This window comes from Phaseolus vulgaris, chromosome 3, assembly GCF_000499845.2.
Source record: "Phaseolus vulgaris cultivar G19833 chromosome 3, P. vulgaris v2.0, whole genome shotgun sequence".
Lineage (NCBI taxonomy): Eukaryota > Viridiplantae > Streptophyta > Magnoliopsida > Fabales > Fabaceae > Phaseolus > Phaseolus vulgaris.
The window spans coordinates 6,149,600-6,165,555 of record NC_023757.2 but is presented as its reverse complement, the minus strand read 5'-3'; the positions used below and the strand labels follow the sequence as shown (position 1 = coordinate 6,165,555).

Below are 15,956 nucleotides of genomic sequence, written 5' to 3'. Positions count from 1 at the left end.
ATAAATATATATAATATTTTTTATTTTTATATTATTATATATTTAATAGTTTTATTTTATAATATGATTAATTATTTTATATGCATAATCAATTATATAAATTTATTTTGGCAGCATAGTGATATACATATGAGAATAAATGAGATATTTTTAAATTTGTCATCTATTTTTTTTTCTTCTTTTTGTTTTTTTTTTTTTTTTTCAATTGGAAAATGATCCATCTCCTCACAAATCTTCATAGTACCATTGATCCAAACAAAATCAATTTATGTTTTTTCATTGTCATCTATAGTACTTAATTGAAGCAAACATAGTGTAAATGACTTAGATTTTGTTGGAGTTGTTGTCTTCTTTTATAAGTACATTATAAAAGAATTATTTTTTATAAGGATCAATGGATACATCACTAAAACATTCTTCCCTCCATTATCATATTTAAAATTCATAAAGTATATTTATCTCTCATCTTCCACAATATGCATTATCATACATACATCAAATATATTAATATGCACTATCATGCATACATCAAATATATTTTTCAATAATTTCCACATCAACTACATAAATCAAGATTAATACAATTGTAAATCAAGGTTAAAGTATTTTAAAAGTTCTAAATATTTTTTTATTGGACAAATAATTTGTTTCTCTTTGTGGATAGGTGTGGTCTTTATAAGTACATCTCCTTTTAGATTAATATTGTATACCAAATAGTGTTCTATATTTTATTGACTTTCTGAAACGGAACGCTACAAATATATTTGATGTATTTTACACATTAATGTCATTATTGAACATATAGAAAAAAAAAAAAAAAAAAACATGTCTAGTTTACAAGTCTTGTGATGTTACAACATCAAACATTATTCTAAATTTATCCATATTATTTCTATCAAATTATCTTTTTTAAGCGACTCAAAAAAAATTCATTCTCAAATAGAATCTAACATACATGGAAAGTCACTTACCTCCCTTATTTTTACTTCCCTTATTTCGAGTAGTTATTCAATGTCTTCATTGTTAACCTTTTAAGGTATTTATTCTTAAATATATTGTATATACTTGATACAAATCTCTTAAGCACTTCATAAGTAGTGTTCTCACCAATTTGAACATAATCATCAGTATTATCAGCAATTGATCTATACGTCAATATCTAACTTAGGTAATGCATTTTTAGGTAATGCATTTTTATAAAGGTGAAAAACCATTCTTTATAAATTGCACTAATCCTTTTATGGGAATATTAATTGTGATTACCAAGGACTTTTACAATTTAATGGAACACATATCTTTGCATTTTGTACATCCATCGAAATCAGGCATCATTATAAATTGGATTGTCAAATAAGTAGTAATTGAATAAGCAATGATGTCCATTTTCACAATATCCATCTATCATTTGTGTTGTTGTGAGATCGTTGTTATATCTCAACTATTATCCTCATTATTGATTCATCGATCTTGTCTTCAAGTTCCTTATATATGTCTTGATTTATAAAAGCATTAAAACATATGTCTAAATCTATTATGTTAAAATTGATTTATGAAAAAAAAAAGGAAATGAGATTGAGGTTATTTGAAAAATAAACAAAAAAAAGAAAGTTGAATTGTGTATTTAAAACTTTTGAAATTTTTCACAAATCAATTATTGATAAAACAATCAAACAAAGATTTAACTTGGCAAGTGCACTGTCAAGAACTTTCTTGTAAGAATAACGTCTAGTGAAGATCGTAAAAAATTGACAGATGCACTGTTAAAAATACTTTGGAAAACTCATTTTTAAACAAAACTTGCCTTCTTTAGTTAGTTGTAGATCAATAATAAGCAAATCAAAGAGATAAAGGTAGAGAGAGATTTACACTAAATGTTTTTATTTTGATTTGTTTGAAAACCTAAACTACGTTAAATCCTTTATTATTATAATCAAGTTACATTAGTAGACTAATGTGTAAGATGCAAGATGAGTATTTTTTGTATCCTAGCCAATTTCTGGCTAAACATTGAGTATTATTTGAACCACAATCACTTTTTTCTAAACACTAAGTATTATTTCAACATTTAGTTACTTTTGGTTAAAACTTGAAATTTCTTTCAACTCAACCACTATTGGCTAAACCCTTTGTGGGTGTTATCTAAATGAGCACAAGTTGCCAGAGGCAGTGATGTACCATTGTACATACACATGTGTGATTTATCTGAGATTGCAATGACAATCAGGAGTTGAACATAACAATTGTGCAATTATGGATGATGTAAATTCATTTATCAAAACCTTTATACTCCTTATTTATCATGTTATTATTAAAATTTATGTATATTTATGGATTATGCTTGGATGAGGGGAAACAATATACATATGAGTTTTTATACCATCAACTCATTCAATCATTGGGTAACAAAATACCAGAAACACAAACATACATCACCAATACCTTAATAAGAGTGGAAAACAAATTTATATTGCTATGTATATCCACGAGTAAGTTCATTTTCATTAAATAAGTTATACTAAATTATTGAAATAAGAGAGCTTAACTAATTTTTGATGTAGGCGTCATTAGCAACTATTGATCATATTTGTTCAAGATCATACCGTTGCATGGGTTTGCTGCTTACATAAGAACACTCTTAACTATTTTAAACAAAATAGTAGATTGGTTAGACAACTTCATTTAACATCGATTATTACATCTACATTGCAATGTTATGTGTTATAACATGAAATCTTTTTATTTCAGTGCTATTGTTGATATAACATATTGAGTAGTAGGCCAAGTGCAAGATCACAAAAGTTCACTTGGATGAACCTCAAGGTATTTAAATTAAATATGTTTACTCCCTTCAACGTGTGTCATTGATTGATCTAATAACGTTTATTTTTACTTGTAGTGCAATAAGCAATATGGAAGTTATTAGTACGATTACTAAGTGATGTAGTGAATATTAACCATTGTGCAAGCTGAAATTGATAGAGTTTGAGATTAGGTAAACAATTAATACACTAATAAATTGAAATTAGTTTTTAATTCAAATGTTTCAATTACCCACAACGGTTAGACTCAAAAGCACTGAAGTATGTTAGAATAATATGGTCAAAGTATTTTGTAACCATATATAACACCTTAGGGTAGATGACTCATTAAAACGATATTAAGTTGAGTGTTGAATTTTTTGAAATACAATTTGTTATTTAAGTTATGATGTTTTATTGAGTTTTTGATGTTTAAGTTATGATGTTTAATAACACAAGCTTGCATTGTTTGGAATTTTTGTACATATTCAAAAATCTAAAAATAGTAAATATAACTAAAATTTGAAAAAAAAGCATAAAAAATGATGACGGTTGAACAAAAATGGTCAATACAAGCTTAAATTAATGACAAATGCGCAATAACTGTCGTTAAATCACTAAAATATCATAGACAACATACTTTTAACAACGGTTGACACTTGGAGCCGTCGTTAAAAGCAATGAAGGGGTATTTTTTTTGTTTCATTTTCCTTATAACAACAATTTTGTTTGATGACCGTCATTAATAAAGGTTTACATGAGCTTTTAACGACGATTGGAAGTTGGAATTGTCATTAAAACTATTTTTAGGTTTTCATTTTGCTTTTTACGGAGCTTATAACCACAATTTTGTGTAATAATTATCGTAAAATTATAATTTATCGAAATTGAATTACTTTTTATGACGCGTGGGTCAATGACGGTTCTAAAATCGTCTTTAAATGTAGTTTTTAAGCGTCGTTTAAAAACTATTTATATAGTAGTGATTCTTGTTATTTTCTATTCATATACGTCAAGTATGCTTTATAGCTAATTTTTTTTTGGAGAGTTTTATCAAGCACTTACCATTAAGTAAAAAGTTATAACTCATAACACACTATTTTGTTTCTTATTTAAGAGTATCATTCCGAGTACAACGATTCAATATGACTTGATCCATTTTGCCTCTAGCAAAGGACAACTAATGTCATCTAAAATAAATTATAGATCAAGACAAACTAATCCATGCATGGTTAAGGTAGACTTAGGGTCTTGACTTGCCATTCTACCAACTCATCGATCTTTTTATAATTTAGTTACTTTTTTTTAATATATATATCATGTAAATATTTTTTAAGTTTTTAATTAGTTAATTAATACATATAATTAGGTAAATTGAAAGAATTATTACTTAATATACTAAATTATTTCATTACAATAAATAATTATAACTTAATTTTTAATCAATAATAATTTAAAATTATAATACTTTGCTTTTTTTTTTTTCAAACAACATAACACACCAATTTTGTAATCTAGAATATTATATACGACATTTTTAAAAATCCCGATAAAATACCGTAAAGGAAGAAACAGTACTACTTAAGACATCTCCACTATGAATAAAAAAAACATGTCAATTATGAGTAAAAAAAAAAACATCTCAATTATGAGTAAAAAACATCTCAATTAATAATTGTAGACAAAAGCTATTGTGAATTAGTACACATGAGGAAGCGCAAAAATACATTAACGCAATGTGAACGAAACAAAAACTGAGAACACAGAATCGGAAAAAGCATCATCATCGTGTTACAAGCACATACAATAATAGTCTATAGATAGATCGAAAGAATTACCCACACATCCACCAAAAACGGTGCGTTACACTGTCGGTGTCGGAAGCCCTGAAACACACACAAAGTGCAAATAAACGAAAATGCAAACTTTGCAATAACCAAAGTTCGGATCCTGATGTGTGATTCGTAAAGCGACACCGCATCACAACCCCACTTGCTTTTATGCTCCGGCGGTGTATCACCCTTAATAGATCTCAGCGTCACCCAATCATTTCGACCGTACCACTGTTTGGAATTGTTCCTCCTGAAAAGATCTTATCTTGGGAAGATTTTGTGTTCTGCATTGTTAGTTTGGTTAATCCCCTGTAAGTTGTGGCCTTCCCATGTTTTCCTTTCTTCCTTAGAGCTTGAATTTGTTTATCTATCATTGGGAGTGGATGTATATTTATTTGTTTAGTTTTTGTATACGATTCTTTGTTCTTTGTGATATTTAAAATTTCAATGGATAATCAATTGTTGGTGGGTTAATGACATGGTTTCCAAAATAAATGGGAATTTTTGGGGTAGTGATAGAATCACTTTTGTTCTTTGATTTGATTGTTATGAGGTAATGACAAATTAAGTGAATGCTTTCCCTCTCATACCAGCTGGTTTGGAGGGGCTAGAAGAGTGACTGAGAAATTTTTAGCTTGACCTTGTTATGTTTTGTTTATATTATCACTCTTATTAATAGTGATTTTATAAACTTCATTCCCTTTGTCAATTATTAGTTTAAATTGAAGGATGTCATATTTGATACCTGTATTAACATCTAAATGTGTACTATTGAAGCATATATATTGTATCATGTATGAGTTTAGTTTACACAAGATTTTCAGTTTGCGACATGGGTGATTTGTGGTGTGACTTAGACGTTGGAAATGACATACTTCTGCAGATGAATTTGTCTGTGTCTGAATTCTGGGACGTGCTTTGGAATGGCTCTGTATAGAACCAATGGTGAATTGTTGACCGAGAGAAGGGGCATCATCGATGCAGTTTTCAGTTCTTTTGGAAAAAGCGATCATGGCTCTAGAGCTTTACGTCGCAGTCGAAGATTTGGTCGGATTACCAAACACAAGCTTTCACGCTGGATTTTCCTTCTAACCGCACTCATTTCAATTCTACTAACACTTTATGGTTTGAAGATGTTTTTTCAAGGTGAGGACAGATACATGTGTCTTTTCCATTGATATTTGTATGGTTATATTCAAATAGTTTCCCACTGGCCCTCATTCAGAGAAATCTTACATGCTGATTTTTCACCTTTTGTATTTCTTGACAATGGTTTCATTACAGCTAAAATGGAATCCAAGTTCTCAACAGTACCCATCATTCTGCAAGAAGAACCTAACCAACTAGGAAATATTGTGTTATCTGATGATGCAAAGACACCTAAAGAAAATATTGTGGTATCTGATGTTGGAATGATGTCTAAAGGGAAGCGCCGAAAGCGTAAGAGTCACTACCCTGCTCCTTGTTATCTTAAAATTATGTTTTATGAATTTAAAGTCAAATTTCAGTTATATTTCTTTGCTTCATCCTCTCCCATGTTGCTAAATGAATATTTGTTGAGAAATTATTTTTAGAAAAATTAATAGTGAAACGATAAATCAGAAACATCAATAGTGGATGAATTTTGCATATTTACAAAGTGGAAGAATCAGAAGCTACTCAGATGGCTGTTGGAGTAAGCATCAAGACCAAGAACAAGTTGTCATAGGGATAGTGGAGCATTCTGGGATAATGGCATATACAATTTTGTTATCAGCACCAAGCAAAATGGTTTTTTTGTGTTTTGTGAATTGTATTCGTTTGGCTGGCAGAACTTGATTATACATCTGGTTGATGTTGTTGCTGTGACATTATGATAATTAGCATTTTCAAAGTGATGTGTTATTATGCATTTGTTGTTTTTTTTATTATATTTAAATCTCAAATGCCAATGGTGTTTTCTGAGTTAAATGACAAAAGAAAAAGCCTTTGGGGTTTTTTACGCCATGGTTGCATCATGATAGCATCCTTCTTCTTGCATAGACCTTCAATGGATTGGAGTTGGGGAATGGAGTGTGCTGAAGCTATGAGGAGGAGGAGAATTCGGTGGGAGAAGTGGAAGGTGGAAAGGAATCTTAGAGGAGAGGTGACGCTAACTTTTCTAGGAAGAAAGCTAAAGGGTAGTCAAATTAGGATTCTATCCCAAAGAGGACTTCAAGAACAAGTAGAGTGCCAAAATGAGCAGCATTTCATTACTCATTCCAAAGTGATTTATAAGAGTATTGGCTGGCCATGAGAGGGTAAAGGAAAGGGAAATATGCATTCAAATTCCCTTGATAATGTGGCACATGAAGGGGATCAACTGTCACTTGCCCACTCATGTTTTCCACATTTGAGCATGTGCTCAAAACATGGCAAGCATGCACCTTCTCAACCCTAGAACTAGCATAAGATTTCTCTTGGGCCTTTGGGAACCCAATTGAAACCCTACCTAAACTCATCTAATACTCAAGGCCCAAATGTCCTAGACTACTTGGCCCAAATACAGGGCTCAAAAATATCCTAATCTACTTTGTACAATTTATTACATACTAAGGCTTGATCTATGATGATAGTAGCTCTTGGTCAAGGCTCTAGGTCTTCAACCTCTTTATTTTTGTGGATGTTGTGGCTGGATGGGTTTCCATCACATCACTTGCTAATATTTGAATTTGGTCAATTAAGTTACATGTTCCTCATTAGCTGACGCTACTATTAACTAAATTTTTTGCCCCCAATACTGTCCTTGATTATAAATCCTTCAGATTTTCCTTGTGAAGTTGGATTTCTGGAATCAGTAGATGGCCTTGTTGAACCCAAAAGTTATATGAACTCCACATGGTTTTCTCTGGAGTATGTTGACCACGAAGAAAGAACATCCAAAAATGATTTATTTGAACCTCGATTTGGAGGACATCAGACTCAAGAGGAAAGAGAAAATTCATTTTATGCAAAAAATCAGACACTTCATTGTGGCTTTGTCAAAGGGCCTCCAGGACATCCAAGCACTGGATTTGATATAAATGATAAAGATAAGGCATATATGTACAAATGTAAGGTTGCAGTTTCTTCATGCATTTTTGGAAGCTCTGATTTCCTCCGAAGGCCTACAAGTAGACTGGTAAATCTGCAAATCCTTTTATAATATGTTTTTGTTGTTGTGTACATTATTCATAATAAAAATAAAAAACTTTTCTTTGATCAACATGGTGAAATAAAACCAAAAAATGAAATTGTTAGTCTAATAAAGTGATGAAAGTTTTAATCATTGGAGCCAGAAAAGTAATATGTATGGCAAATATATTAAGTCAGAATCATATAATCTGTGTTACATGTGTTCTGTTTATCGGCCTCCCACTGTCCTAGTTTTTGTAGAGTAGTAATAAGCAGTGCAATCAAACAATATAATAAAGAAACTAATAGGAGGGAGAGACTTATAGAATGTAGAGACTTGGACCTCTCACAAATGAGAAAGTTCGTTCCCCAAATTTTACATTTGAGTCAAATCTGTTGTGATTAGGTTGGTTTGGTTTTCTTAAAACATCTCCTTAGTTGATTATAATGGATCATGTATTCGTTTATAAGTGTACAGTCTTTCTTTCAAATTAGTATTTCTACAATATTTTTTTTTTCTGATCACATTTGCTAAATTTTATGCTACGAAGTAGTAGAACCCTGAAACTTAATTATCTACGTAAATTATGTGATTATAATATTTCATCATAGATTAATCATTAATGAGTTCTGTCTTCGATTTATAAAGCTTATGCTGAGAATGTACTATATGTTTCTTTGCTACATTGCAGATCAGTCAATATTCAAAGGACAATGTTTGTTTTGTTATGTTCTTGGATGATCAAACACTATCCAAACTCTCATCAGAAGGAAACAGACCTGATGAGAGAGGCCACATAGGCTTGTGGAAAATTGTTGTTGTAAAAAACTTGCCATTTGAAGACATGCGGAGAACTGGCAAGGTGCCAAAATTTTTATCACATCGCCTCTTCCCAAATTCTAGGTAGTCCTAGCAATCTGCTCAAGTATCCAACTTTTCTGGCTTTCTATTCCTCATTTTCATGTTTAAAAATCATTGCTTGGTAGGTATTCAATTTGGCTTGACAGCAAGATGCGTCTCAACTCTGACCCTATGCTGATTATTGAATATTTTTTGTGGCGAAGGAAGGCAGAATATGCCATCTCAAATCACTATGATCGCCATAATGTTTGGGAGGAGGTACTCCAAAATAAGCGTTTAAATAAATACAACCATACAGCAATTGATGAACAGTTTAACTTTTATCAGTCTGATGGCCTCCCTAAGGTTGACCCATCAAAGCCAAATGATCCTCTTCCGAGTTGTGAGACCCTTTTCATCTTTGTTTATTGTGAAATGCCTGTTGCCTCTCCTTGTGCATAATAAGATTCCAATTATTGAGTCTTTCACCTTGCAGATGTTCCCGAGGGTTCCTTCATAATCAGGGCACATACACCCTTGTCAAATTTATTTTCATGTCTTTGGTTTAACGAAGTTGATCGATTTACATCTCGTGATCAACTAAGCTTTGCTTATACTTATTTGAAACTCAGGAGAATGAATCCAGAGAGACCATTTCAGCTATATATGTTCAAGGTGAATTTTTACACGACATTTACACACACTTACTCAGTGCATTGCTAAACTGAGGGTTTTCTATGATAACTTATAAAAATTGTTTACTGCATAAAACTTCCTGATTCTCTTTGAGCCTTTGCAAGTCATGTAGGTTTTTGCAGCCTCGCATACCTAATGGTCATGTTCTATCCTGTTAATTCAAGAACACATTCTTCCTCTCCTTTCCTCCCATTGAGAAAAATAAAAGGAGTGGAATTTTTATTTTGTAAATAACTAAGTTTTTGCTCTATGGTGTTGCTTGAAAGGCATTCATGTAGTACCTATCTATGCAGGATTGTGAACGCAGAGCATTAGTGAAGCTATTCCGGCACAGGTCACTTCCATCTTTAGTAGACACTGCTTGATCAGATTCAGATCCTAAAGGTGCCTTTTGTTGCCGCATGATCATGTACTGTTCATTTTGATTGTTTTGAGTGCCATGCCATCATAAGAATATGATTCTATTATTCTTCATATGGTATAACTAACTGTCTTATTTGATGAATTACCTCACTCTAGTAAATAAGACTTGCAGAACTAATCAATTTTGTAATGAGAGAATTCAAGGGATATGAAATTGTATCTGTTGCTTGAACTCTGGAAGTTAAAGAGGCCCTCAATCCCTTTATTTATCAAATTTGACTTGGCATTGGCTGAAAGAGGGAAAACCAGTATTGAACAAGTTCAAAATTCTTGGGGGCAAAATATCATCTGATGCTTAATACAATAAATTTGAGAAATTGTTGAAAATGTTATGACCCTTTTTTCATTTTCCACCCTCTCTCATGACCCGAGTGAAACTCAGAATCTTTCAATCTCTAGTCTTTATTTTGCTCCTTCCTACCATGTGCACTCTTGATCTTCTTTCTTATTGAAGCTCCCTCACAAGACATGTGTAATATGTGAAGGGATGCACAGTACTCTAAGGGCACAGGTCATATTTGACATCCCTTCCAGCTTGCCTAGCCTGACAAGACACGTGATGTGTTTTAAGCTGGACCAAAGAGAGGCAAACTCATTACTTGCTGCACAGTGAATTCTTATTCTTCTTGCAGCCACGGCTGAACAGTGATTGCAGGTGCATTCTATTGCCAAGGATTTTACTCCATTATGGGGTTCAGTGGGAAGTTTTTTATGTGGGAAGGGTAAGTTGATCAAGGTTTTAGTTTGCTCAGCTTCCTCCTGTTTAGTGTCTAGTGTGGGGGATAGATGAGGTGATTTTGCTAACATGTAAAAATACTTTCTTTTTTTCCATTTGTGTAACATGCAACAGGTTCTCCTTCCTCTCCCAGTCATAAATAGAGGTTACTGGGTAGTAGTGGCTGGTCATAAAAACTGTAAATTGCCTTTCATTTTAGTAACATTTTCGGTGAAGAGGAATTTTCTTTCTGTAATGTGTCTTCAAATCAAAATAAAAAAATTAAGTTTAACTGTTTTTATACATGAATTGCATGTGATTTCTTAGGAAGTGACTTGAAGCTCTGATCTTGTATCTTCATATTTAACATTTGCTTGAGTGGATGAGATATTGTTTTCAACTTTGTAGCTATTTTTGTTAACAAGACTCCAAATCTGAAGCAGTAAAAGCACACTGGCTATAACGTTGACTCATTTATCATGTCAGCATTCTTTATACCAATTTAAGCTCTAGAACTGTGGTTATATATATATTTGGAAGCTTGTAGATACACGAGGAAAGTGAAAATCTGTGAACCAAAGTGTAGTGTTACCTTATCCAAAAATAGAAAAGGGTTTACAAAATTACTGTAGAAGTAGTTGACTAGTAAAGACTGAACGTATTTAGATTTGTTTTGTGTTTAGATAGGAAATTTCACAAATTCTAAGAAATTTAAATATGTTGAGTTTGAATTGATTCAATTTCAAATTGTTTCATTTTTAAAATGTTTTGTTTGGATAAAATAATTCAAATTTAGTGAATTTTAATTTTCTTATGTAGATAAAGTATTTCAATTACCATGAAATGCAAAAAATTATTTAAATATTAAATAATTGTTAAAAGTTTAAAAATATCAATATTGATAATGTGTTGCAGTAGATCTTGATTGAAGTTATTTTTTAGTCAAAGTTCTTCAAGATTTTTTCATTTTATATTTGCAAAACTTTTCTCAATTTATGTTAAATGAGATCATTTTCAAGTTATGAAATGCTAGATCAGGCAGACCCAAGTAAGATAACATCAGGTTGGGTCCATGCAAGGTTGAGCTGAGTCAGAGTTAAGTCAAGTCAACATGAGCCTAAGTTGAGTCAAGTAAGCCTAGACGAACTAAGCAAGTTTGAGTCAAGGTTGGGTTGAGTCGACTTTGGTCCAAGTCGAGTCGAGTTAGGGTAATTCCACATTCAGTAGAGTCGGGATGAGTCTATATTCATACAAGTCAGGGCGGGTGCACATACATACGAGTCAAGTTGACCCACATTCAACCAAGTTAGGTTAGACCTAGGTGGGTCCTAGTTCGATCAAGATCAGGTTAGCTCTAGCCCAATTAAGACCAATTCAAATTGAGCCTAGGTCGAGCCTAGTCGGTCTAGGCCCACTGATTAAGCAGAGTCGGCCCAGGCTTGGTCGAGCTAGGTTGGCCTAAGCCCGTCGAGTCGAGTTGGTTTGGGCCCAAGGTGAGTTGAGTTGACCTAAGTCCAAGTCAAGCCAATTTGATATGAGATTATGTTCAATTGAGTTGAACAAGTTTGGTCAAGTCCAGTTCGGTCAGGTATAGGTCAGATTGGGCAAAGATGAGACCAAGACAAATTGAGTCAGGTTTAGCCAAATCAAGTTGAACTTGTGTTAGACCAAGACATCAGGCAGGACCATGTCAAACTAAGTTGATACGTAAGGTTGAGTTGAGTCTGCACGAGTTAGGATCAAGTTGAATGAATCCAAACTTAGGTCGACTTAAATTATAAAGACCAAAAATATAAATATGAAAATATAAAGAATTTTAAAATTCTTATTTTTTTTAAGTAAAATTTAAAATTATTTATTTTTAAGTAATCCAATTACTCTAATAAAATTCTAGAATTTCAATCTCTTTCAAAATTCCTTAATCAAACAATAAATTTGATCATAAAACATCTCAAATTTTCTAAAAAAAAACGAATTATCCTTTTAAAATACCTTATCCAAACACAAGGTGAAGTTCTTACCTGACCAATATTTATAACACTTTTTAAGGTATTTATTTTTTAAAGGGTTAAAATCTTTTAATAAAATTTTCTATATATAATAATTCACTTCTAAATTAAGAGTTAATTTTTTAAAAAAATCGGACTGGTCATTCAAGTTTTGAATGATTCAACCAGATCACATTAATATTAATGAAATTGTTTAATGATTATAAATATAAAAATAATATTAAAAAATATAATATAATAATTTTAACGAACTAAAATTTAAAATAAAACATAAATTTACAGGGTTTTAATATTTAAAATACATATAACAGTTTAAATAAAATACAAGATAAATAAATCATATGGTGTGTGCTTATAAAATTTCAAATATATTAATTACGTCTCTGAAAAAGTTTCACATTATTTTTGTTCTTCTAAAGTTGAAAAATTGTTTAGGTCTTTGTTAGTAACATGAATAGAGAAGAGTAATGTGAATGACAGTTTTAACACGTGAATTATGCAATTAATCGATTTTTAGTTTTATACATAATTAATATTATGTTAAGACTATCACTCATGCAAGCTTTTCATAAAATATACTCAAAAGCTTTAGAGAAGCCTACAAAATATATTTAAATTTGAGTGAAAAATAATATAAATTTTTGCGTAACATATTTAATATTTTAGGATATTTACATACATAAAAACCTATTTTACTGTAAAATGTTTATTGTACTTAAATAAAAATGTCAATAATGTACATGAAACTATTGATAATAAGAATTTCATAAAATAAAAAAATATAATGACTAACATTTAAATTTATTTAAAAATAAATATAATTGTGATTTATTAGTTTTTTTAACCCATTTTTTACTGGTTTGACACCAGTTCATTTCCGGTTTTGGACAACAATCTAATTGAATAAGGTAACGGTTCTGATTCAGATATTATTATAATATATTATATATATATATATATATATGTGTGTGTTTTTTTTTTCTGAATTGTCACGTAAAATTTGTTTTTATTTTTAGTTTAAATTTTTGACATTATGAATATTTATACTTAAAAAAATTATTAGAATGAGTTTTTGTTAATTTTTTTTTATGTGACAAACACATTTCCAATATTAACTAAGAGATTAAGATATTTTATGCTAACTCATTGATGTTATAATATTATAATATAATTCACAATATGTTGATGTTATAATATTATAATATAATTCACAAACTGAAAATTCTTTTGTTATATTAAAAATCACTAGTAAAAAGTCACTCCAATAATTTTCTCAGTCAAATTCTTTTTTGGTTTAATTATTTATTTATCTTTCATAAATTTTTTTATTCTTTATACTTCAAAATATTTATTTTTAAACTGATATATATGTATGTATATCTTTTTTAAAAATAACCTTACATGTTAAAGGGTTGATGTATCCAAGGATATTTATGTTATTACACTAAATTTGTATTTCAAAACCTTTGAGAGGGTATTGAAGGAAGGAACAACTTGCGGAACTAAAAAAGGGAAAAAGGCAATGGAAAACTGAGAAGAAAGGTTGGTGGGGAACGATTGAACAAGGAAGGATTAAAATAATTGTGTGAGGATTGAAGGAAGGAGAAAGACGTGAAGGTGAAGGAAAAATTGTTAAGAACTGAAGGGAAGGAAGGGAAGGCAAGGGGAAATGTGCAAACCTACAATACTCAAAGGGAATTCTTTCAGGTTATTGTCAATGGAAAAGGTAAGCTTTAAGGTTTTTGATGAGAAAGTTTAGTTATTGTATCAAGAATGTACCTTTATGACAATGAATTTGTAGGAGAGGTTGTGTTTGGATTAACAAATTTGTGGAGATTTAAAGGCACAAAGAAATTTGAGATGAAAGTCATGTTAGCAATGTTATTTTTTATTTTTGTCTTGAAAATGAACTGTGTATGGTGCATGGAACGTGGGTACGTGTGCTTTTTGCAGAGATTCCATGCAGAGTGACCATTTGTTGTTTCATGTTGGTGAGGTTGAGCTATATTGTGGTGTAGAAAGGCGTTGTCGTTGTTTGTGGGAACCATTGGAAGGTGCATGAAGGTGTAAGAAGTGAAGTCATTTCAAGACCTCCATAACATATACAAAGGAAGCACAATTTGTCTTTCACATAATCGATTACTGACTACAATTTGATGCATAATTGATTATGCTTGAAAAACAACTACACACATAATCAATTATGTGTATAAAAAGTAGAGATAATAGATTATGTTTGAATTACAACCACTCACATAATCGATTATGTGTATAAAAAGCTAGGGATAATCGATTATCACACTTTGGTGATCAGTTATGTTTGGTGGTGTAGTTAGTATCATATGGTGGTATGTTTAGTTGATATTAGGGTGTGATTAGTAGCTATAGGTGGTGTGGTTAGTAACTAATAGAGTGTGGTTAGTAGCTGTTGGGGTTTGCTTACAATTAATAATATTATTTAAATTTAATACAAATTAATTAATAGTTATATTTTATAAAATTATGAATATTCAATTTATTTATTTGAAATTCACTATTTAAATTGTATACATTGATAATTTCTCACCTAAAAATTTTTACAATTATGAAAAGTTCAAATTTTATTTTTATGAAAACACAACTATTTTATCTTAAATTTTTATTTTCTCACAAATTGACATATCTGGATTTTGTTCTAAATTCAGTTCCAACACACTTTTGAAAACAATGTTTTAATTACAAATAATTAAAATTCACCCAAGTAAATAAATCATTTTTTAAAATTATGTTTATATGAATATGATTTTGTGTATTATTTTTGTGACAACTTTTCATGTTCCAACAATGTTAACTAATCCATATTTTTTCCAAAAATATTAATCCAATGAAGTCAGAAATAATTTAGAAAATTTTAATTAACTCAAATATACACAAAAATCTCTCATATTTCATTATTTATAAAATTTTAATTACAAGAATAAATTTGTAAACTTACATTGAACACATTTAAAAAAAAACTAAAAATCCTTCCACAACTCACATCACTCACAAACTTCAATAAACTTTCTTCACAAATCCACTCTAACATACCTCAATCCAAACACATTCACTTTCTTCACACTTTCCTCTCAAATCCTCACACATCCACTCCCTCAAATCCTCACAAATTCTCTCCCCAATCCAAACACAACCTTAGGGTTGGGTCGAAGCATGACAAGGGTGTTTGTCGTATCGTGAGATGATAGTTTGTCCGTTGATGAATATCCTTCGTGTACATGTTATGATGTTAGACAGTTCAGTACCTGCTAGACAATCTAACACTCAATAAGTCAGATGGAAAGGCAGATTTCTCTCGTTGGCAGGGAGAGTGTGTCTTATTAAGTCCGTGCTTTCTGCCATTCCGTTGTTTTATTTATCCATGTACAAACTGCCTGTTGCTGTGTTAAAGGAGTTTGAAAAGGTACAGAGAAGGTTTTTGTGGGGATGGGGAGATGAAGGAAGGAAAGTAGCGTGGGTCTCGTGGAGAAAGGT

The 15,956-nt window shown here is 31.0% G+C and overlaps 1 protein-coding gene across 9 annotated transcripts; it reads left to right on the top strand.

The window, feature by feature from the left end:
- The first annotated feature begins 4,475 nt into the window (after positions 1-4,475).
- LOC137806441 (probable hexosyltransferase MUCI70) lies at positions 4,476-10,740 on the top strand. Of its 9 annotated transcripts, none has more exons than XM_068606565.1 (9): positions 4,476-4,941; positions 5,455-5,776; positions 5,915-6,070; positions 7,414-7,769; positions 8,455-8,666; positions 8,750-9,006; positions 9,100-9,278; positions 9,593-9,683; positions 10,208-10,740. In XM_068606565.1, the coding sequence occupies exons 2-8, from the start codon at positions 5,554-5,556 to the stop codon at positions 9,662-9,664; spliced, it is 1,455 nt and encodes a 484-aa protein (XP_068462666.1). In that variant the 5' UTR covers positions 4,476-4,941; positions 5,455-5,553; the 3' UTR covers positions 9,665-9,683; positions 10,208-10,740. The 9 variants fall into 9 exon arrangements, with proteins under 9 accessions (XP_068462666.1, XP_068462672.1, XP_068462670.1 ...); XM_068606571.1 differs by having other exon boundaries at positions 4,494-4,941; positions 8,828-9,006; XM_068606569.1 differs by having other exon boundaries at positions 4,494-4,941; positions 10,218-10,740.
- Positions 10,741-15,956: the final 5,216 nt, after the last annotated feature.